Below are 23,689 nucleotides of genomic sequence, written 5' to 3' on the forward strand. Positions count from 1 at the left end.
TTATAAGTGGGGGCATCCTCACCTTACAAGTCGGTTTGTAGGGATAAGTTAGGCCCAACCCAAATTCTGAGACTACTAATAGTAGTAAACATAACTTATTTACAACAAATTTTATTGGTTCATCATACTTAATCCTCAAGTCTTCTAAGGTCATTTTCATCCTAGTAATTTACATATCCTTTATGTCCTTTCCTGGACTTTTGGATTTGAATTAGGTTTGGATACCACACTTCGTTTTTACCCTTTCAAGTCACAAGATTTTCGTGCAATATCCTGAAGTTGATCTCCTATCCACTATTGACATTGCATAGTTGACACCCGTACATCACTGTGAATAATAAAAAAACTTTGATGGTTTATAAGATTGTATTGGAAATGGGGAACGATGATACTTTGCAAGCTCACATGCTTAACATTTAAACAAAGAAAAGTTCTTATTATGAAATAATTTAGGAAACAAGTGTTTTAAGTAACGAAAACTAGGATGACCTAATTATAAATGACATAACATAACGTTGTCATCACTATTATTCAAAACAAAAAAAGACTCTAAGCAGGAATTTATTGTTTTTGAAGGTAGTTGTGATGTAGGTACAATATCAAGGTAGTAGAATCCTCTACTCTCCTTAGCACTGTTAATCATATTCCTTGAGATCGGAAACAATTAGTTTAACAATTTATATCTTGGGCTAATTTTACTGACAAACATTAAATTACATGATAAATTTGGAACATGAAGGACATCTTTAAGAGTAAACACTGGAGGAAACAAAACTCACCCTTTATCTGCAATGGTTGAAAAAGAGCCATATGCAATTTTTATTTTTTGATTACCTGCATATGGACTATATGAAGAGAACAAAGTGGATTCATCTGTCATGTGATCAGATGCACCTAAATCTACTATCCTTGTGTGACTAGGACTGACACTAACAAATACAAAATTACCTTTTGTGACTATAGAGCAAGGAGTTGGAGACTCGAGGAGCTTGAATAGTTTCTCTAGTTGTCCTGTAGTGAGTGGAAGCTAAGTCGAAGAGGATTAGTGCCCTTGATCATAATTATTAGGCTGAAATGCACGACCACCTTTCTTTTTCCAGTTAGGAGGTTTGCCATTGAGCTTCCAACAAGTTTCACGCGTATGCCTGCCACTGCCATCTCTGTCGACACCACGACCACCGCCACTGTCGTCTCCTTTGCCACCGCCATTTCAGGCATGTGCTAGGGAAGACCACCTGTTGTGATCCGCCATACGAGGCTAAACGGGTATGTGAAACGGATCAGGTAAAGAAACAGGTTGAACATAAATTTTTTCTTGGCTACGCCCCGAACCCCACTAGTTGTGGAAAGCTCTGTAGTAGCACCCCTAACTTAGGGCTCTTGATACCGTATTGAAAGATAATAGGTAAATGCTTATATGGGTTACTCCTCGGCCAAATGCTAGTTTTTATAGTGAGAATACAATTAATTCACTCCTTGAATTAAGGAGAAAATTATTACATTGAAAAATAAAATAACATAATGGAATTCTCTAGAATTGCCTAGAAAACAATAAAATAGGAAAATAAATATTGATATATTTTTCAACAAGATCGTTATTCGGTACAACAAGAAACATGAAGACACAATCATTTTCTTGCCTCTTTGAGGAACAAGAAACTATCTTCTGCATATTTCCAGTTGTCATCATAACAATGATCTGATTCTTGCCAGAGTTAACATTTCATTGTAATAAGTAGTAACATCCTTGTCGCCTTGCTAGACATGCCATAACTTTGACTTCACACCGAAAGATTTGGGAGGAATTGAGAATATCAGGGTATGTTTCCACTTATAGCCTCCCACTATGCCATAGCAGACGGTAAGAACATATAGGGCTTGCCTATTCCGATTTCTTTAGTGCCTACCGACCAAGCAATAATCATGGAGTTTTCTGATTTTCATTTTTTTTTAAAGAGGACTTTCTATGGCTAGTTTTGCCACTGCACCTTTTAAAAAATCAAGCCCCCCTTTCCCGTCTATTACCAAAGTGACAGTTCTAGCCCATTTATTGTAGTTTTACCCTTTGAGCTTCGAGACATTGACTTTGAGGGAGGTTGAAGAACCCTCTCGGTCATTGAAGCATGTGTCGTATTCACTATCACCATCGATCTTGCTGCCATCATCGAGGTCGCCGCCGCCACAATGTCCAAGACAGGCACCGACACCATCGCTGCCACCGTTACCATTGCCACGACCTCCACCATTGTCGCTACTATTGTCGCTGCCGCCGCTGCGTTAGGTGCCAATTGTTGGAAAATCGTTGTTGTTGTTGCTAACGGTCGAACCAGTTAGGGCTTGTTACTATTGAGTAGAATCCGCCGCTATTTAATTGGTTCGGTCGTACAAACCAAATTTTTGGACCCCAAACTCCTCTAGTTATGGAAAATTTTATAGTCGCACCCTAACCCGGGCTCACAGTGCTATATTAAAGAAATAGAAAATACTGTTATACTTTATTCTCCAGCAATAACGGGTATAAATAGGGAGATTACAATTTCATGATCTCTTTAATTTTTAGGAGAATATTATTATAATAAAAAAGATTAAATATAAAAAAGGAATAAATAGGGAGATTACATGGTTACTCTCCAACATTATTAACTCATATTACTATTTAGAGTCTATTATTTACAACATTATGCATTTGTTTTTATGAAAAAGCAGTTTATTTGTTGGGCCGAGCATCTTTGCTGACACTTTAGAACTTAATAAATTGAACTGAATTAAAAAGTAACTTAAAATGAGATATATTGGGCTTGATTAGGGGCACAGATTGATAATTTTTTTTTCAGGTTATAGAAATGTCTGGCGTATGTGCAGCTTCTGACATTTGGAGTGTTGGCTGTACAGTTATTGAGCTTCTTACATGCGTGCCTCCTTATTATGATTTGCAGCCTATGCCAGCTCTTTTCCGTATTGTCCAGGTTCGCTTATGTGCTATCATTCACTGTTTCCTCACTATATGAAGGTTGCCTGGGTTTCTTATAGAATTTGTCTAGATAGATATTACATTTGATTCTACAGTTGTTGAGTTCATAACTAGAGCACTTTATGCTAGCACACAATCTAAATATGCTCAACTACACAATTATAATTTGTTTTGCATCTCTTGACTTTTCTCTCAGGATGAACACCCTCCAATTCCTGATAGTCTTTCGCCTGACATTACTGATTTTCTGCATCAATGCTTTAAGAAGGTAAACTGAATCTCAACTATTTTGGGGAATCTTTTTCTTAATGCATATGGCGACCATGTTGATGATATCAGTTTTAGTTTCATGAATGCTATTGCATTATTTATATTTGGTCCTGGGATCAAAGGAAGTGATTTTATCAATATCGTCCATGTAGTTTTCTAACTCTAGATTTGAAGGACAGGCAAGTTTGATGCTTGTATTGAAGCAGAATTCGGGACTAAAACTTGTTTTATATACCATTTTGTTGCACATGTCAGGATGCTAGACAAAGACCTGATGCTAAAACGCTGTTGTCTCACCCCTGGATTCAAAATTGCAGACGTGTCCTGCAGTCTTCTCTTCGTCATAGTGGATCATTAAGGTAGAAAGCATGGGATATTATTGCCATATTATATTATATATAATAGTTGAATAAAACCATATAAGAATTTTGTTTAACTTTGTAATCTGTCAAATCACATCATTGCTATTGAAGTTGTACTCGTAATAAGTAATGTTACTCTTCTATTTATTTTGGTCGTTAAGATAGCTGTTCGGCTACCTGTTTTTGTTCATGCTTCGAATGTCTAATCTTAAGCTTGAGAGTGTGTGTTAGTTAGGCTTCATATTGACTAGAGGTATGACCAAATTAGTCCTTATAGGGCTTGGACAATCCTCACCATTTCAATTCAAGCTTTTAAAGTTGAGTTAGGCCTACTCCTTGTTTAAAATGTCGTCAATCTATCATAGACTTGTCAGTAAGCCACCCGTTTTGGTCCATATTCCTGAAGCTCAATCTTGAGCGTAACGAGATATGCTAAGATCTGTATTATATGGCCACCCACATTTTGTCTATGCTTCAAAGTGTCCAGTCCCGAGCATGAGGAGTTTTATTGGGATCCCAAACTACCTAGAGAATTGGAGATATGTATAAATTAGTCCTTATAAAGCTTGGAAGATCCTCACTTCACAATCTTGCAAGTGAACATTAGTGTATGAATTACTCGGCCTTTACTTACAGTAATCATAGTAGCAACCCCCCATATCTAAGGGGTTAGTCTCACATCCATGTCTATGGAAATACTTGACTTTTGTGTGTTTGTAACCCTCTGATTTTCTCATTTTCTAAATAAACCTCACGAACTGTTTTGGTCTCATCCCTATAGCAGATAACTTGACATAATAATTTTCTGCATCGGCAGTCCTCAATGGATAGCTGCTCATAAAGAATACCACTTTTGGTGTACTCTACTTCTGGTTGTAATTTTTCTTTACTCCTGTTTAGCTGTCTGTCAGACAGCTACATCTGTCTGAGTTAGTTACATAACTATTTCAGTTAGTTGATCTAGACTACTCTAAAAATTCTGAATAGTAACAAGACAGTGGGGTAAAAATCATTTTGCTTACTTAAATCATTTAGTTAGTGTTCAATATTGGTTACATGGTGTATCTGTAGCATAAATCCAAAAGGAAATTGAGCCTTAGGAGGTGGAAATAGAGACATACCGGAATATGTCAAGAGAACAAGTACCTGTTAATCACTTCTTTAACCACATAAGAAAAATCAGAAAAGGTGAGCAAGACACGCAGACTTCGCTGCTCCGACCTAAAAGTAAGCACCAAAAACAGATAAAGGAGGAGGCAATGTGTCCACTGCTGATTTTTTTTGGTGAACAGTGTTGCGGTCGGAACAGTATCCGATATATGAACAATGTTCACAGTTGTTAAAATATTATAAAGTATCTGATAAATCTTTTATATTACTCTCACATCCCCAAGTTATAAGTCGTTTGGCCATTTCACACAAATTAAAGAGTGTAATTAATTTTGTATGGAAAAGTGTTAAGTTTCACCACAAAGTCGTTTGGCCATTTCACACAAATTAAAGAGCGTAATTAATTTTGTATGGAAAAGTGTTAAGTTTCACCACAAAAATATCATGTGAATTCTATATCTATTCATTCTTTAGGATCATTATATATTCACATTACAAGACTATTTGTTTACAATCTGTTACAAAAATTACTGGTCTTAGGAATTCTAATCATAAATGACTCCTAAATATAAAGTAACTGCAACAACCAATAACAACACATAAATATGCAAAAATAACAATAACCTCCACCAGTGGAAGTTAGAGCAAAACATGCAATATTTTTGTGCATGTTTTGCTCTAACTTTCACTGGTTGAGGTTATTGTTATTTTTGCATATTTATGTGTTGTTATTGGGTGTTGCAGTTACTTTATATTTAGGAGTCCTTTATGATTGGAATTCCTAAGACCAGTAGTTTCTGTAACAGAATGTAAACAAATAGTCTTGTAATGTGTATATATAGTGATCCTAAAGAATGAATAGATATAGAACTCACATGATATTTTTGTGGTGAAACTTAACATGGTATCATGAGCTAGGGAATATCCTAGGAAAAATTAAATACATTTTTTTCTTCTTCCAGTTCAAGCACCATAAGAGTTATGGGTGATAGCAGTGGTAATGGAGAGAAGAAAGCTGATGACAACAGTGGTAATAATGAGAAGAAGGTGGATTTGTTTTTTTTTTCTCGGCACTAATGACTATCTAGGCAACGTGATCACACCAATACAATTGCGTGGCCTGAACTATGATGAATGGGCAAGGGCAATTCGAACCTCGTTGCAAGCGAAGCGAAAATACGATTTTGTGGAAGGGAAAGTCCCAAAACCAACAATACCTGAGAAATTGGAGGACTGGACTGCAGTGCAGTAGATGCTCATAGCGTGGCTGCTGAACACTATCGGGCCATCATTGCGCTCTACTCTTTCTTATTATGATGATTCACAATCCTTGTGGACACATCTCAAACAACGCTTTTGTGTTGTGAATGAGACTCATATATGCCAATTAAAGGCATCGCTAGGAGAATGCAAGCAAGGCAAAGGTGAAGAGGTGTCGGCCTACTTCGGCCGTCTGTCTCGTGTATGAGACGAACTTATGACTTATGTCAAAAAGCCAACTTGCAAATGTGAAGGTTGTACCTGTGATATCAACAACCAAGTGATTGATTTGAGTGCTTAAGACTATCTGCATCATTTTATTATGGGCCTTGATGGGGTTTATGCGACGATTCGCTCAAATTTGCTTTCTCAAGATCCGTTACCAAATATTGATCAAGCATATCAACGAGTCATCCAAGATGAGAGGTTGCTGCAAGGAGAATCTTCAATTCATCAGAACCGTGACAATGTCATGGCTTTTAAAGCTACAACTCTGATACCATGTTAAGTTTCACCACAAAAATATCATGTGAATTTTATATCTATTCATTCTTTAGGATCACTATATATACACATTACAAGGCTATTTGTTTACAATCTATTACAAAAACTACTGGTCTTAGGAATTCCAATCATAAAGGACTCCTAAATATAAAGTAAATGCAACAGCCAATAACAACACATAAATATGCAAAAATAACAATAACCTCCACTAGTGGAAGTTAGAGTAAAACATGCAATAAATAACAATAACCTCCACCAGTGGAATTTAGAGCAAAACATGTGTGGGAAGTTGGGTGCGTTTGGGCGATTGAAAACGCAGGCGATTTCGCCGCTATAACGGGTCGCAGGTCGATCCTGGGCGGAGCGGTTGACTGAGTTTTTTCCGTGTATTTACGATTTTGTATAGATTATTCATATATTTAATTCAAAAATAGTCAATTCTTAAAAGTCAACAAAAGATATCCCGTTATCCGTATCCTATTTTTAGGGTTTGCCGCTCCGCTCCGCTATTTAGGATTAATAACTCTGCTCTTAATATTAGATTTGATATTAGTTATTATTTTCATGATTTGTTTTATAAATTGAAATTGGTATCGAGTCTTTTTTGTCAATAATTTTTTTTTCTTATATTTTATACATTATCACAAATTCAACATAAACATAGACTTTTGATTGCGTGTTGAAACCAATGATTAGAGAGTTTACCATTAACATGTAAAAAAATTCATCAGACCATCTTAGAAAGTGTGGGTTGGACCTAACTCATCCCTACAAAACCGACTTCTAAGGTGACGATGCACCCACTTTTAAACACAACAAAGACTATATCTCTAAGCAATGAGACTAGATCCACTCCTTCAAACCTAACACAATGAAGGTTTTGGAGGCTCTACAATGAAGGCAAGCTAAATGCCGCAATTTAGTTGGTATAAGGGCAGACTGCAAAGAAGACGGAATTTCCAACACACTCACTCACGCTTGGTCTTTAATGAGCTCGAAGCGTGGGCGGTGCGGGAAGCTTAACAATAGGTCTATGATAGATTCTGATACTATCTTAGAATGAATGGGTTGAACTTAACCCATCCCTTTAAAACCAGCTTGTAAGGTGACGATTTCTCCCACTTATAAACATAATACATGTTATATCTCTAAGCAATGTGAGACTAAATTCACCCGTCAAATCCAACACAATGAAGGTGTTGGAGGTTGCAATGAAGGCCAGCCAAATGCTGCAATTTAGGCAGACTAAGGGCGGACTGCAATAAAGACGGAATTTCCAATAATTGATGATGACTATCAGAGTTGCTCAGCGGAAGCCCAACTCAAATTCTAAGATCGTGTGAGAGTTTATTCTAGATTTGTTGGGTTACATTCGTAAAGATACCTGCCAACTAATGGTGTTAATTTTGAAGATATATTTTCACTAATTCAAGACATGGAATGTTAGTTGGTTGTTGATCCATGTTATAGAGATTCGACAAAGTTTTACATTGACTGTCGAATGTTTAACACAACTGTCTCCTTTTATCCGGGTTTGGGACCAGTTATGCATAACAAAGCTAACATAGACAGGTAGATGAAGACTTAGAAGGACTATAAGAAAAGTTATTAAGAAAGATCTCGAGATTAATGATTTGGATAGAAGCATGGTCCTGGATAAAGCATTATGGCAAAAGCTTATCCATGAAGCCGATCCCTTTTAGTGGGACAGGGCTTAGCTGTTGTTGTGGAATGTCAATGCGTTTTTGGATGTATGCACTGTTGGATTACAACATCAACAACAACAAAGCCTTTCTCGAGGTTTTACATGATCCAACATCAACACAACACTGTTTGATCATTAATCTCGAGGTCTTTCTTAATAATTTCTCTTATAGTCTTTCTAGGTCTTCCTCTTATTCAAATTGTTTGCCTTCTCTCTATCTGGTCTATTCTCCTCACTACATAATCTATAAGTCTTCTCTCTACATGCCCAAACCACCTAAATCTATTTTCCACCATCTTCAATACTATAGGCGTTACCCTAACACTCTCTCTAATATTTTCGTTTCTAATTTTGGGCCAGTTTGTTTTAGCTATAAATTAAAAGACTAATTTTGATATACTATATATAAACATACATTATTGAAGATCAAAACATATCTAAAATCACAATTTTTTCAAAAAATTGTATCTCAAAAATGATTTTTATGAAAAACTATTTGAAATAACTTCAAAATTACGTGATTTTTTGAAATTTTGATATTCAAAAAAAGTTTCGATAAAATAATGAAATACTTAAAATAACATTTTAAAAATAGCTATTCAAACTAAATTTTCATTTGAAACTTTTATGAAAAGTTTCTTTGTAACATTTTTTTACAATAAAATATGTTACACTATTAAAATCATTTTTGGAAAAAGCCAAAACAAACGGGTCATTTATCCTGTCGAGTCTTACCACACATCCCATTTACTTTTTATCTCTGTAAGTGTTATAGTTTTTAAGTTGATTGTTATAGTTTTTAAGTTGAATGGTGCTGCCTCTTGCAGAAATATAGAGGAAGATGATTCTGCTGTTGGAAAAGTTTCTGGTGGTGATCGTAAGCTTGCAGGTGAAAACTCTTCTGTGGAGAAACAGGTCAGTGTTCATGGGAAACTGTAAGGACATACTGTTCTCCCTTTTTTGCTGGTGCCAATAATTTTAACAATTGAAACTAGCCATAGACAATGAATCTACATAGTTGGATAATTGGATTGATATTTTTGTATATTCTCAACTTCTATATGCATGCTGTAGGGCACTGTGGCTGCTGATAGCAGCAGATCCCAAGATGAAAGTGCCTCAGATTCTAATTTTCCAAACGAAAAAACTGAAAAGGCAGATGATTTCTCATCAGATGAGGTTTTTACCTTAGCCATTCATGAGAAGTCCTTTCAACAAACTGGTTCTGGCAAACTCTCTCATGATGGAGAAGTGGGTAGTTCTGAGCCTACTGGTAATCATGAAATTTCAAATGCCAAAGAACTTCATGAAGTCACGATGAATGGAGAAGTTGGATCACCACAGTCAAGAGGAGTGGCTAATAAAGTTGGAGTAAAAGACAGTTCTAACAATAATGGCAAAAAATCATTTGCTTTTGGACCAAGAGGACTTGATAAAGGTCCCCCAAAGGTAAAGTGTTTCATATTTGTTATGGCAGATTGAAGGATGTGTTGATTAATAACTTGGTTATTATTAATTATTTCATACACATGCGCACACACATAATTACATACTCTTAAATGAAATGATTGAATTCCTTGAGAGACTAAACCCTTTGCCTTATGTATTTATAATCAAAAGCTTACAAACAAGATCCATAAATTTATAGGGGGTAAGAGTAAGAGCTAATATCATAAAGATGTAAACAAACTTTCTACATGATTGGAATGAAGGTAACTAAATCAGTGCAATATCTCATCGCATACATACACACATAAACCAAGCCGTGCTTCATTAAGTGAGATCAAAGGACACTTGTGCTCTATTTTTCATAAGCAAAAAAATAAATTAAATTGGCATGATAAATCTTTTAGAAACTATTGAATTAGGAGAGACTAAGAGACATTTAGGTTAAACCGTGTGTTTTAAAAGCACTACGGAGACTTTATTAAAAGCTCTGATACATGTTAAGAAATGTGGTCGGGCCTAACTCAACCCTACAAAACCGGTTGATAGCGTGAGGATTGTCCCCATTTATAAACTCATGTTTAGGCCATATATTGTCCGATGTGGGACTCTTAACAGAAACCATACACTTGTGCTCTGTTGGATGGGAACCAGTTTTTCAACAAATCCATTTAGAGTATGGTCCGTTAATTTGTTATGCTAATTCTTTTGAAGTCCTTTTCTTCTCATTTTAAATTGGATTGTCTTTTCCGTTTATCCTTTTTGTGCAACTATGCGTCATGGTTCTTCTTAAATTACTGAATAATCTTATGAGTCACTGCCATGCACTTTTTTAAGTCCATCTTGCTTTGTCTTCTTTTGATATTCGCCACCGTTTTAAAGAAACAAATTTGCACATACATCCATTTTGGTTTTGCACCCTTTAAAATTGAGTTATAAAATCATTAAGTGCTTTGGAGCAATAGTTTTCGGTACTTCTTTATCCAAATTTTCTTACAGCCACTAGACTGGACCAAGTTTATTGATGCTGCTTAAAGCTTCCCTGTTTTTGTTATTGGTAATTTAATTTGTCTAGGAACATGTTTTGCTATTTTGAAAGATGAAATTTATGTACTTGTCTGGTTGCAATCTGAAGGCAATGAAGACACTGCACCCTGCAGAAGGAAATGAGCTGAGCAAATTTAGTGACCCTCCAGGAGATGCCTACTTGGATGATTTATTTCCTTTAGACAAACGACATGGGGAGGTTGTAGGTGAGGCATCCACATCTGCATCAACTTCACACATGGCAAAAGGCAATGTATCTTTGATTGACGGAGGAGAAAAAGACCTAGCCAAAGAGTTGAGGGCTACAATCGCAAGAAAGCAATGGGAGAAAGAGAGTGAAATTGGACAGGCAAACAACGGTGGGAACCTTTTACACCGAGTTATGATAGGTGTTCTAAAAGACGATGTGATTGATATAGATGGTTTGGTATGTTCATCAGTTTTCATAATCAAGAATACCATTTTTTTTAAAATCCCATGTTTATATCATTCTAACTTTTTTTTGGCCTCATCTTTTTATCAGGTATTTGATGAAAAACTTCCTGGAGAGAACCTTTTTCCTCTGCAGGTACCAAGGCTTTTTCCTCCGTCCTCTGCATAGCATACAACTATTTTGTGTAGTGTGGTCTGCTTTAATCATTTTTGGCATCTCGTATATTCTTTCTTAATTTATATTTTACGTTTTGGATGTGGGTGTATCTTTATAGAATGTAAGGTAGAATACACTCGTTCTTGCAAAATGTCAAATGTTTGTATACCTTGTATATTAGAGTGTGAGAGTAATAAGTAGTTGATTGTAATTAGCTTTCGTGTTAAGCTTTTACTGTAGTTTGTTAGTGTTAGTTATTGTGCTGTTAAGCTTTTAATCTAGTCTGTTAGAGTTAGTTATTATTCTGTTAGGGTTTGTTACAAAGGGTGTATGTTAACCCCTTGTTGAGTGTAAACCCTTACAGAACAATAAATAACTAACAGACTAGAGTTAAAGCTTAACAACACAATAACTCAGCCTAACAGACTAGAGTTAAAGCTTAAATGGAAAGCTAATTACAACCAACTACTTATTACTCTTACATAGAGATATGTTCAGAAAAAAATACCCTTGATTTGCTCTGTTTAACAATCCGTCTCTTTTGTAATTTATTTCGCGTAAACACATCATGGGCATGGTTTAATACATGGCCATCTTTTGAGACATACGCAATATCTTTGGTGTACAATGATCTGACAAATGGAAGAAAATGGTAGAAGGCATGTTATGGGGATGGGAGGGAAAAAACACTAATCTTCATACTATATATTGTCCCCAATTCTTGTGATGTCTACTGTAATGATGTATCCTTTATTTTAATTGTTTCTTAGCGGTCTAATGGAATAATGTATCCTTTATTTTAGTTGTTTTCAGAGTTTAATATGTTTTTCTGTCCCTATAAAATTAGCAGTATGTTGTTGATTTTAGTTCCTGTAAACTATATTTTAATCCCAAAAAAAACTGCAAAATTGAGTTCTTTTAGTTTCTGATAAGGGACTTGTGGGGTGCTAAAGATGTATTACTTTTGTTAAATACATGCTAAGAATGTAAATAACTTCTTATGGGGACCAAATTAACATATTTCCAATTATATTGGGACAAAATATATTAACCTTTTATTAAAATGACTACCTGATTATTTTCCTTCAGTGGTCTAACAATTTTATCTAAGTTGTGTATGTCTTTTGGTCTAGGGGGTCCAATTGTTATTTTCCAATTGAAAAAGTAACTCTAGTTGCTTTTTGTGCCATCTAAAACATATTAATCTTTTATTAAAATGGCTGCCTGATTATTTTCCTGGAAGTGTCTAACAATTCTATCTGATCTCTGTATGTCTTTTGGTCTAGGGGGTCCATTTGTTATTTTCTAACTGAAAAAGTAACTTTAGTTGCTTTTTATGCCACCTAAAATTGCATTTTGGCACCTTCTATTCACTCCCAACACTTGAACTCTATAAACTATATATTTCCACTATGCTTTCAGAAAAGTTGTCAAAAAAGAATAAAATCTAAAATGTTATGTGGATTTCAAAATATTTTAAGTTCCATTTTCCAGCTCTTACTTGTTTCGGCTATATAACTTCTTTCCAATTTTAAGGTGACGTTCTATCTGCTATCTCGCTTTTTAGCCTCAGATTTCAACAACCATCCTTTGCATGTGAAGCATGCCTCTATGCAGAGAAAATGTTAAAATTGGCCTACCAGTGTGTTTTTGTATGTGAGACATGCATTTGTGATGTATTTACCGTTATATTTTTGTAGGCCGTTGAGTTTAGCAAATTAGTTGGTTCATTAAAACCCGAGGAATCAGAAGATGTGATTGTCTCTGCCTGTCAGAAACTCGTTGGTATATTTCAGCAGCGCTCGGAGCAGAAGCTTGTTTTTGTTACCCAGCATGGTTTACTTCCTCTAACTGACCTGCTTGAAGTTCCTAAAACACGTGTATGCTGTCCATCATGATTACTTCATTTGACTTAATTATTGAATGACATAGCTGACAAATAAATAACTGGGATGGAAACATCTTAAATTCAATGGATGTTTCAGGTCATATGTTCTGTACTTCAGCTTCTAAATCAAATAATTAAAGACAACACTGATTTTCAAGAAAATGCTTGTCTTGTTGGATTGGTAAGTCCTATGTATGTTTTATGCTCCTTTCCCTATAGTACTATTTTATTATTGTTCTTGTTTGTTGATTAAATTCTACATTAAAATCTGTCTAATTAACGTTAGGGAGGCTCATTCATCTAGTTGTTGGTTCTACCTAGTATTTATTATCATTATTTGGAAATGATAGTGTTGAAATCTTGGGGAAGAATTATACAAATCCTCTATGAAATAAACCAATAATGGCACAGCAATTTCATTGTCGTACTGTTGGATTTAGGTTTATTTAATTTGTAAATTTGTCTAATTTTTTTTATTGTTGACATGCTGCTTTTATGTGAGCCGGTGTTGTTTAGCAATGTTCTTGCAGGATCAAGGTTATGTCAGGAAAATTGGCTTGATGTCTTTCTCTATTATATGTATAATCGTATCAATAATTACACGTAATTATAAATTATAATCACAAATATTCTATTGTCTAATTTATCTAACCTATTATAAGAAAGTAAATAATTTACAATAAAGGATAAGATCAATTCCTAATCACTATTCACATTAAAGGTCTCTTGTTACACAACCTCTTATAATGTGTGGGTTGGACCTTACTCATCCCTACAAAATCGTATTAATAATTACACGTAATTACAAATTTTAATGACAAATATTTTATTGTCTAATTTATCTAACCTATTATAAGAAAGTAAATAATTTACAATAAAAGGTAAGATCAATTCCTAATCACTATTTGCATTAAAGGTGTCTTGTTACAAAAACTCTTAGAATGTGTGGATTGGACCTTACTCATCCCTACAAAACCGACTTGTAAGGTGAGGATTGTCCCCACTTATAACCACAACACATACCGTATCTCTAAGCAATGTGAGACTAAATCCACTTCTTCAAACTCAACACAATGAAGGTGTTGGAGGCTGCAATGAAGGCAAGCCAAATATTGCAATTTTGGCGACTAGGGACGGACCGCAATGAAGACGAAAATTCCAACACATCCCTTCACGCTCGGGCCTTAATGAAGGCGGAAATTCCAACACACACCCTCACGCTCGGGCCTCAATGAAACCGAAACGTGGACGATGCGGGAAGCCCAACAAGTGATCTAGGATAGACTCTGATACCATCTTAGAATGTTGGGTTGAGCTTAACTCATATCTACAAAATCGACTTGTAAGGTGAGGGTTGCCTCCACTTATATACACAACACATGCCATATCTCTAAGCAATGTGAGACTAAATCTACCTCTCCAGACACAACACAACGAAGGTGTTAGAGGCTGCAATGAAGACGGAAATTCCAACACATCCCTTCACGCTCGGGCCTTAATGAAGGCGGAAATTCCAACACACACCCTCACGCTCGGGCCTCAATGAAACCGAAACGTGGACGATGCGGGAAGCCCAACAAGTGATCTAGGATAGGCTCTGATACCATCTTAGAATGTTGGGTTGAGCTTAACTCATATCTACAAAATCGACTTGTAAGGTGAGGGTTGCCTCCACTTATATACACAACACATGCCATATCTCTAAGCAATGTGAGACTAAATCTACCTCTCCAGACACAACACAACGAAGGTGTTAGAGGCTGCAATGATGGCAAGTAAAATGCCGCAATTTAGGCGACTAGGGGCGGAACACAATTGGGGGGGGGGGGGGGGGGGGGGGGGGAGAGGAATTCCAACACAACCCTAGCATTAAGCATTAACATTATTACGTCTTGGATCTATATCATTTTGATTTGACTAAGTTGTGTTGGCTATCAAATACCTAACATAATCCTCTTGTTACAAAAAAAAGCACACAAGGACAAAACTGAATCAAGACTGCCCTAAGTATAACTTTTCTTTATGCTTAACTTTATCACCAAGTGTGCCAGAATATTTTGGTTCAGCTATATTTAATGCAAAATTTCTTGGTAGATTCCTGCAGTCATGAGCTTTGCTGTACCTGATCGTCCCCGGGATATTCGTATGGAAGCAGCTTTTTTTTTACAGCAGCTTTGTCAGTCAAGGTTTCAAGTGTATTCTATTTTGTTATCATTACGAGGATTTTATACTTTGAAAATAAGGCATTGAATTGATTGTTAACACTTGATGCAGTTCTTTGACGTTACAAATGTTTATAGCTTGCCGAGGAATACCTGTTTTGGTGGGATTTCTTGAAGCTGATTATGCCAAGTACAGGTTAGTTAGTATAAATTGTGTTTATGTAAAATTACATTTTACATGAGATTATAGTTTACACTTACAGTGCTATGGGTATGCCAAAGTGTGGTATTATTGCAACAGAAAAGGTATGGATTTGTTTGTTGCTATTTTCGGGAAAGACAACCACACAAGGCTCTTTGCGCGATGAGTGTTCGGATGGTGCTTGTTCAGAAATATATTTTTCATCTCTCACACACCCAGTACACACATGTGATCACAAAACCGATGTTCCTGTTTTCTCTGTTTGCTCTTCTAGCGTGTATGTGTACTATATGCAATAAGTTCTCATATTTTGTCCAATGAAAGCTGATTAACTCGACCTCTGTCTCAGGGAAATGGTCCATCTGGCTATTGATGGCATGTGGCAGGTATTTAAGCTTCAGCAGTCAACGCCTAGAAATGATTTTTGTCGGATAGCTGCAAAAAATGGCATACTCCTTAGGCTTATAAATACCCTTTATAGCTTAAATGAGTCAACCCGGTTAGCATCTATGTCTGTTGGGGGAGGTTTTTTAGTGGATGGTTCGATTCCACGACCACGTTCTGGTATCTTGGATCCTACTCATCCTTATTCAAGTCAGAATGAGGCACTGCTGTCTTCAGCAGATCAGCAAGATCTTTCTAAATTAAGGCGTGGAGTTCTTGATCATCACTTAGAGCCTTCACATTCTTCATCATCCAATCCTAGAAGATCAGATGCTAACTACCAAATGGATGTTGATAGACCTCAATCAAGCAATGCTGCAGCTGAAGCTGTGCCACTAGAGAAGAGTTCAAATCTTGCATCTAGGGAATCTACAGCAGGTACAATGAAAGAAAGAGAGAATGTGGATCGTTGGAAAAGTGATCCTTCTAAAGCTGATGTTGAACTAAGACAGCAACGTCTTAGTATTTCTGCCAACAGGGCATCAACAGATAGGCCTACAAAGTTGACAGAAACGCCCTCAAACGGGTTATCAGTAACTGGAGTAACTCAGCAAGAGCAAGTTAGGCCTCTTCTTAGCTTGTTGGAGAAAGAGCCCCCATCTGGGCGTTTATCTGTACAGCTTGAATATGCACGTCAGTTTTCAACGTTAGAAAGACATGAGAGTGTACTTCCTTTGTTACACGCATCTGAGAAGAAAACAAATGGTGAACTGGACTTTTTGATGGCAGAATTTGCAGGTAATGAACATCTATCTGCTTCTTGATGAAGGTTAAATAGTGGATAAATTAGTGGAAATCTACCTGTTACACTTCTGATAACAATGAGATTAAACTGAATTTCATTGAATGCCTGACTTTCTAACTAATTACAATATTAAATACCTAACTGTAACTAACTGATGTTAGTTGAGTTATTGAAGCAGAATGATCTAGAATACTACAAAGCATACATGGAAGAGCCTAGAATATTAGCCACACAGAAATGCTATGTTTTAATTTTTTCCACACTTTTCTGATTTTCTTCTTCTGTGGTTTGTTGTCTTTATTTGTGTTTCTGTGGACTTTTTATGGCTGTGCAGATGTTTCTCAACGTGGAAGGGAAAACGGAAATCTTGACTCCAGTGCTAGAGTGTCTCAAAGAGTTGCTCCCAAGAAATTAGGGACTTTTGGTTCTAGTGAAGGAGCTGCTTCCACATCTGGGATCGCATCTCAGACAGCATCAGGCGTATTGTCTGGTTCAGGTGTTCTAAATGCTAGACCAGGTAGTGCTACTTCATCTGGACTACTTTCCCACATGGTTTCATCATTGCATGCAGAAGTTGCCAAAGAGTACCTTGAAAAAGTGGCAGATCTTTTGCTTGAGTTTGCACAAGCGGATACAACGGTGAAGTCTTATATGTGTAGTCAAAGCTTGCTCAGTCGACTTTTCCAGATGTTTAATAGGGTAGAACCACCTATTTTGTTGAAGGTACAACACAACATATCCTTTAGTAATTTAGCTTATATTATATCCCATTGCATAGTTTCTAACCATTTTGGCATTGGCATATTTTTAGATACTGAAGTGTATTAATCACCTGTCAACTGATCCAAATTGCTTAGAAAATCTTCAGCGTGCTGAGGCAATCAAATACTTGATACCAAACCTTGAACTCAAAGAAGGGTCTCTTGTATCTGAGATACATCATGAGGTGAGTCTTACTGACCTTACTCTGTTACAATTTAGCTTTGGGCATAAATGCTATTTATTGTTCTATTCAATATTTTAAAAACATATTTCAACACCTGATTAATTGTTAGTGGACTAGTGGTAGATCATAAGCTCTAGTGAAATTGAAACATACACCCCTAGGGTCTCCTCTTCACAAAGAATCTTTCCTTAACGCACACACCATCAAATGTACAGAATGATGTCCTCCATCTTTCCATCCCCTGTTTATTTGCTTAACTGATATTCTCTTGCTATCTATCTACCGTAATTGTCCCCAACTAATTTGCTCCTTTCCCCTACCCTGAACCCTAATTAAACATTTTAGCAGTAGTCATGTAGTAACTACAAGGTTCTTTTGCTATTCCAAAAATAAGTACAAAATTAGCACCAACAGTACTAAGTCTAGCATGCTCTAGATTTATTTTGGGCTGATTTTTCTGATTTCATTTCACATGTTGCTTTTAATTTTATAGAAGTGCTTCAAACTAAATACGGAACAGTATATTGTGTATACCACATGAGGAAAATCATTTATGCAAGGAAAAGGGAGTAGCAATCATTTAAGTGTAGGGAATATAAGTAGTAACTGAAAGTTTTATCCAATCTATCTAAGGAAACATATTAAGAACCACAAGGAAATAACAACAATTATCTATAGTCAACAGAGTTGTGTTATTATGCCCAATTTTTTTATTCCTTCCTATCTTGCTTTATGGCATGTGCGTGTGCATAAAAAGTTGGCTTGAATCTCATCTTTCCTTTCTCTTTCATATAGGTCCTGAACGCACTGTTCAACTTATGCAAGATAAATAAGAGGAGACAGGAACAAGCAGCTGAAAATGGAATCATTCCCCATCTAATGCAATTCATCACATCAAATTCTCCCTTGAAACAATATGCATTGCCTCTGTTGTGTGACATGGCGCATGCATCTCGTAACTCAAGGGAGCAGTTAAGAGCTCATGGTGGTTTGGATGTCTATTTGAACCTTCTTGAGGATGAGTTTTGGTCTGTGACTGCACTAGATTCAATTGCTGTTTGCTTAGCCCATGACAATGATAATAGGAAGGTTGAGCAAGCATTGCTGAAGAAAGATGCAGTTCAGAAGCTGGTGAAGTTCTTCCAGTGCTGTCCAGAGCAGCATTTTGTACACATATTGGAGCCATTCTTGAAAATCATCACGTATATATTCTAAATCCTTTCTCTTCACTTCTCCGATGAAGTATTTGGTTTTGTTTGTCCTTTAATTGCTTTTATTATTTGATAAACATGTTTTGCATTGACGGGTTATAAGCAAAATGTTGCACAAAAATCCCTTTTCCTACTATGAGGTTAATGAGTATAAGATAGACAAGTATTTCACTTTTTACAAAGAAAGAAATTACAAGTGAGGAGGATAGTTGTTTTCCTAGGGGGGATAGCTCACAGAACTACAGTAGCGCTTAGAGATCTTTGTTATGTGATATTTTATGCAGCCAAATACCATTTTCTATGCTCTTCTCCTAATGCTATCATTTTTACTTTCTTTTGTGCTGAATTTTTATTTAATGTCATCGTATAATAACCATATTGCAGAAAATCTGCACGGATCAACACCACTTTGGCTGTTAATGGACTAACGCCATTACTCATTGCAAAGCTTGATCATCAAGATGCTATAGCTCGTCTTAATTTACTCAGGCTAATAAAGGTATGCTTATATGATACTTGTTATAAAATTTTAACCAGGTTTTGCATTGTTTCTTTAGACTAAGAAGTGTCAAAAAATGTCGGTAATCATACAAGTGAAAAACTAGATGAACATATTCTGGTATAGGATTTTTGAAATTTCAGAAAACTACTAAAGGTGATGTTCACGCGCGTTGCTTCACATACTGAAAAAAATTCAAAATTATATTCTTATCTTGTATATAGCTTCAAATAGTACTACTGAAAAAAAATCAAAATTATATTTGAACAAGTTTTTGCTCCAAAAGTAAATATACTAACATACTATTTCTTAAAAATGTTGTGGCAGGCTGTTTATGAACATCACCCTCAGCCCAAGAAACTGATTGTGGAGAACGATCTACCTGAAAAACTTCAAAACTTAATAGGGGAACGCAGAGATGGGCAAGTGTTGGTCAAACAGATGGCAACTTCATTACTTAAAGCATTACATATAAACACCGTTTTGTAAATTAACTTGTAATGCTCCTTTACCTGTATGTAGTGTATTTATCTCATTGGGGGAAAAGGTATTTAGTTGTTGTATATAAGTCCCCCTTTATTTGGTTTGCTTGTTTTACTGCATTTGGTTGAGTGAAGAAAATAGTATAGGCTGGTGAACATGTTTTTGACTGTTTGGTGGTATTTAAGCGGGTGGTTGATTTCTTATACTTCTATGGCCGTTTTTTTGTGGCCAAGCCAACTAACTATGTATAATAGTTTGGATGCGAGATGGAAAAAATATAAAGGTATTGCTTTAAGGAACTATTTATTTTATTCATTTAAAGTTTTTGTTTGTTTTTTTACAAAATATTCACCTGAGTTATTGATAAACTTCCGAGTAAATGAATATTGTAACATCTGAATATTATGCACCATTAAAATTGTTTTATTGATACTCTCTCCATTTTAAGTTATACAGGTTCTGATTATTTCAGATAAATTAAGCTATGAAATTAATTTTATATGGAAGAGAAATTATGAGGTGACTGATAGTAAATAGGATAGATGAGCTGTCAAATAAATTGGGGTTGCTTATTGCATCTTGGTATTTTTTTCAAACTATGAATTTCTAAAAATGTTTTTCTCCTATTGAAAAATTGAAAATTGGATACACATAGAGGGAGACATCACATCTCAATCCAAAACCTCTCAATCCAAAACCTTAAGGTGTTAATAGGTCTTCTCTATTATAAATCTAATATTTCATTCATGTCTATTTGAGACTTTAACCATTCACACTTGCATTCAACATTCTCCATTACAAATGTGAGTCTCCCACATCCTATAATAGGATTTAACATCGGATCCAGTTCTCACTCCCCCATAAAGTTGATACCATTTTTGGGGAGTCCCAGGAGATTGAAAGCACCAACGTGAGTAATGCTTCATGATCACAAGAGAGTGAGACGTCATATCTCAATCAAAAACCTTAAGGTCTTAGGTAAATAGACCCTCTCTCTTATAATTCAACATTGCATCCATTCTAGAGACATAGTAACATTCTTGGTTTTGATCCAGGGATCTGGTTCAACTAGGGCTCCTTGTGCCGAAAGTCTTCTTGACAAGGGTGTTCAGGTGGCGTGTTTCGTTGAACTGTCACAACGGCGGTGCAAGTAGATATAGATGAAAATTTTCCATTTGAGGGGGGCATACCCATAATAATTGATGAACTCTCACATCGGATGGAAAAGTGAATGTTGAACATTTTATAAGTTCTACCCACACACCTATCACCTTAAGATTTTAGGTGAATATGTGGTGTCTCTCTCACTTGTGTGGTTGTTCCTAAATGCCAAGGTGAATATGTGGCGTCTCTCTCACTTGTGTGGTTGTTCCTAAATGCCTAGTGTGATGATTCTCGAGAGATAAAAAGGAACACAATCACAACACAAGAACATAACGTGGAAACTCTAAAATCAAAGAAAAAACCACCGACTCTTGTCAATAGAAAATCAAAGAATAACACCTTGTGAGAATTGTTGCAACACATAAAAATTGTTACAACATATAATATACTTTCATTTAACCCAAACCCCCTAGTACACTCACAAAGTCAAATACAAACTTAAATTGCTTGTATTTTGGAATGAAGAACTTGAATCCGATATATAACCTTTGACTCCCTCTTCCTTCACAAAACTAAGCAAGGTGAGATTTCAAAGTACTATAGCATATATATAGTCTTAAACTCTCTCTTCACTCACAAAATTAAGCGATGTGAGACTTTTTCACATGTATATTTTCAACCAACCTCGACAATATCAACCTTGATTGAAAATAATACATAAGCTTTCATTGTATTCACCGACAATCATACTCCATCATAAAAGTATCAACATGTATATTTTCACGAACCCTAACAATCTCCACCTTGATTAAAATAATACATAAACTTTGTTTGTCTTTACTGATAATCATACTCCATCATAAAGAGCATAGTCACTTAAAGCAACACCACTTCAAAAAATTTCACATTATCTTCACCGACAATCATAGTTTTAAAAACTACCATACTCTCTAATGAAGAATATATTTCACTTGAAGATAAACCACTTCAAGAATTCCACATTGTCATCACCAAAAATCATATATTTTATCATGAAGAATAAATTTCACTTGAAGTCAAACCACTCCAGAAATTTCACATTGTCTTCACCGACAATCATAGTTTTAAAAAACTATCATACTCCACCTAAAAAAGACTATACTTCACTTAAAGTTAAACCACTTCAAGAATTTTCACATGTCAAAAATCAGGTTGAAAACTTATGGCACAACTTCCTTGTTAGCAGGAAGTTCTTCAACCACCGACAAAACCTTGCACCTTGTGTAATCTTGATTGTATCAACACATCTTTGACTTGATCTTTACACAATTAAAAACAAATCTTTTATCAATTTTCTCTAGCCCAAACTGCACGGTGGAATTTGTGACTACAACTCAACTACTATTTCACAACACTACCATCACATTCAAATTTTGCCTCTTATTCAATAAATCAATATACGCATCATGACATTTGTATAATCTGGTATTCTCGCTTTATTTTTTTAGTCCCATTTTGATCGGCTTGAATCTTTTAACCCATCATTTTTTATTTCAAAATTTATTTTAATCCTGTATATTTTCGAGAAATTTATTTTACGCTCATTTTAGTGTATTCATTTTAATTTCTCAAACATTTTTGCGTCCAATTTTTATTTTTTTTATTTTTGTTTTTTTTAAAAGGTTAAGAAAAATTAAATAGAGACAAATGTGAAGACATTTAATTTTATTTGTCTTTATAAAAAAAATTCAGAATTTATTTCATTTTTATTATTGATCCCATTTTAAATCTCATAAAATATTTAAAGGGAAGCATTTTGGACTTTCATTATACTCAAAACCCTATGATATATAATGCAATCCATGGGTTTGAGAGGGTGACCTGACACTCAGTCGCGACGCGACATTGAAGAGGCTATACTCTCTTTGGTTTTGATTTTGGGAGATCTAAAAAAGAATTCTCTTTTTGGTTTTGATTTTGAGATCTTAAAAAGAGAATGAAAGATGTGAAAATCATAAAACTCAGCAAGAAAACTTATTTTTTTTCCTCTTCTTCCCATACCGTAACATCCCTCTTAAACAATAACATCAACCTTCTCCTCCTCACACCCTTAAAAAATACCTTCATCAAACATTAGCAAATCTCTCTCTCCATACATCACTTTTTTTTTTCTTTTCTTCATGACCAAATTACTTTTCCATTCATAAGAAAAACAACCCGCCTACAGTAACCAAATGTGACTTTTTCATTTTACTAACAAGTACATACTTTCTCCATTTGTCTCTTTCGTTGAGGTGAATAAAATGAGAACACTTAGAAACTTTACAAAACTGAAAGAAAAAAAAACTTTCTTCATTTCACTTTCTCATAACAAAATGAAAACAAAGAAAAAAAGGAAAAGCTGTTACCTTTCATGATCTTTAGCATAAACTTCTATCTTTCATCTATATTATCTTCATTCATACATTCTTCCTCTCAAATGACATAAAAGAAAAACTAAAATAACACTGAACACATCATTATCTCTCACTGTTATCACTAAACAACATATCACCCTACTCACCAACACTTTCTCACAACAAGATCCACCATTCTTAACCTTCAATACTCATACCACATAACACAACAATCTCACATACTACTCACCTTTCATACTCCATACAACATAAACCACTAAACTCATCATCTACCTCTCACTCATTCAACCAAACAAATAACCACAAACCATGCACACAAACCGAACTCCCTCCTTCTAACACCGT

At 35.5% G+C, this 23,689-nt stretch overlaps 1 protein-coding gene across 1 annotated transcript in view; it reads left to right on the forward strand.

Moving 5' to 3' along the window:
* Positions 1 to 20,146, forward strand: part of LOC127100952 (MAP3K epsilon protein kinase 1) — a 33,055-nt gene extending 12,909 nt beyond the window's left edge. The window contains exons 8-24 of the mRNA XM_051038267.1: positions 2,835 to 2,966; positions 3,168 to 3,239; positions 3,497 to 3,600; positions 9,010 to 9,097; positions 9,257 to 9,631; positions 10,764 to 11,102; positions 11,199 to 11,243; positions 12,965 to 13,144; positions 13,250 to 13,333; positions 15,247 to 15,338; positions 15,427 to 15,510; positions 15,866 to 16,698; positions 17,040 to 17,428; positions 17,517 to 17,651; positions 18,447 to 18,853; positions 19,247 to 19,361; positions 19,689 to 20,146. Coding sequence (XP_050894224.1) covers positions 2,835 to 2,966; positions 3,168 to 3,239; positions 3,497 to 3,600; positions 9,010 to 9,097; positions 9,257 to 9,631; positions 10,764 to 11,102; positions 11,199 to 11,243; positions 12,965 to 13,144; positions 13,250 to 13,333; positions 15,247 to 15,338; positions 15,427 to 15,510; positions 15,866 to 16,698; positions 17,040 to 17,428; positions 17,517 to 17,651; positions 18,447 to 18,853; positions 19,247 to 19,361; positions 19,689 to 19,850 — 3,636 coding nt within the window. The 3' untranslated portion in view covers positions 19,851 to 20,146. The remainder of the gene's footprint in view (positions 1 to 2,834; positions 2,967 to 3,167; positions 3,240 to 3,496; positions 3,601 to 9,009; positions 9,098 to 9,256; positions 9,632 to 10,763; positions 11,103 to 11,198; positions 11,244 to 12,964; positions 13,145 to 13,249; positions 13,334 to 15,246; positions 15,339 to 15,426; positions 15,511 to 15,865; positions 16,699 to 17,039; positions 17,429 to 17,516; positions 17,652 to 18,446; positions 18,854 to 19,246; positions 19,362 to 19,688) is intronic.
* The last annotated feature ends 3,543 nt before the right edge of the window (positions 20,147 to 23,689 follow it).

Source organism: Lathyrus oleraceus, chromosome 7 (genome assembly GCF_024323335.1).
Source record: "Lathyrus oleraceus cultivar Zhongwan6 chromosome 7, CAAS_Psat_ZW6_1.0, whole genome shotgun sequence".
NCBI lineage: Eukaryota > Viridiplantae > Streptophyta > Magnoliopsida > Fabales > Fabaceae > Lathyrus > Lathyrus oleraceus.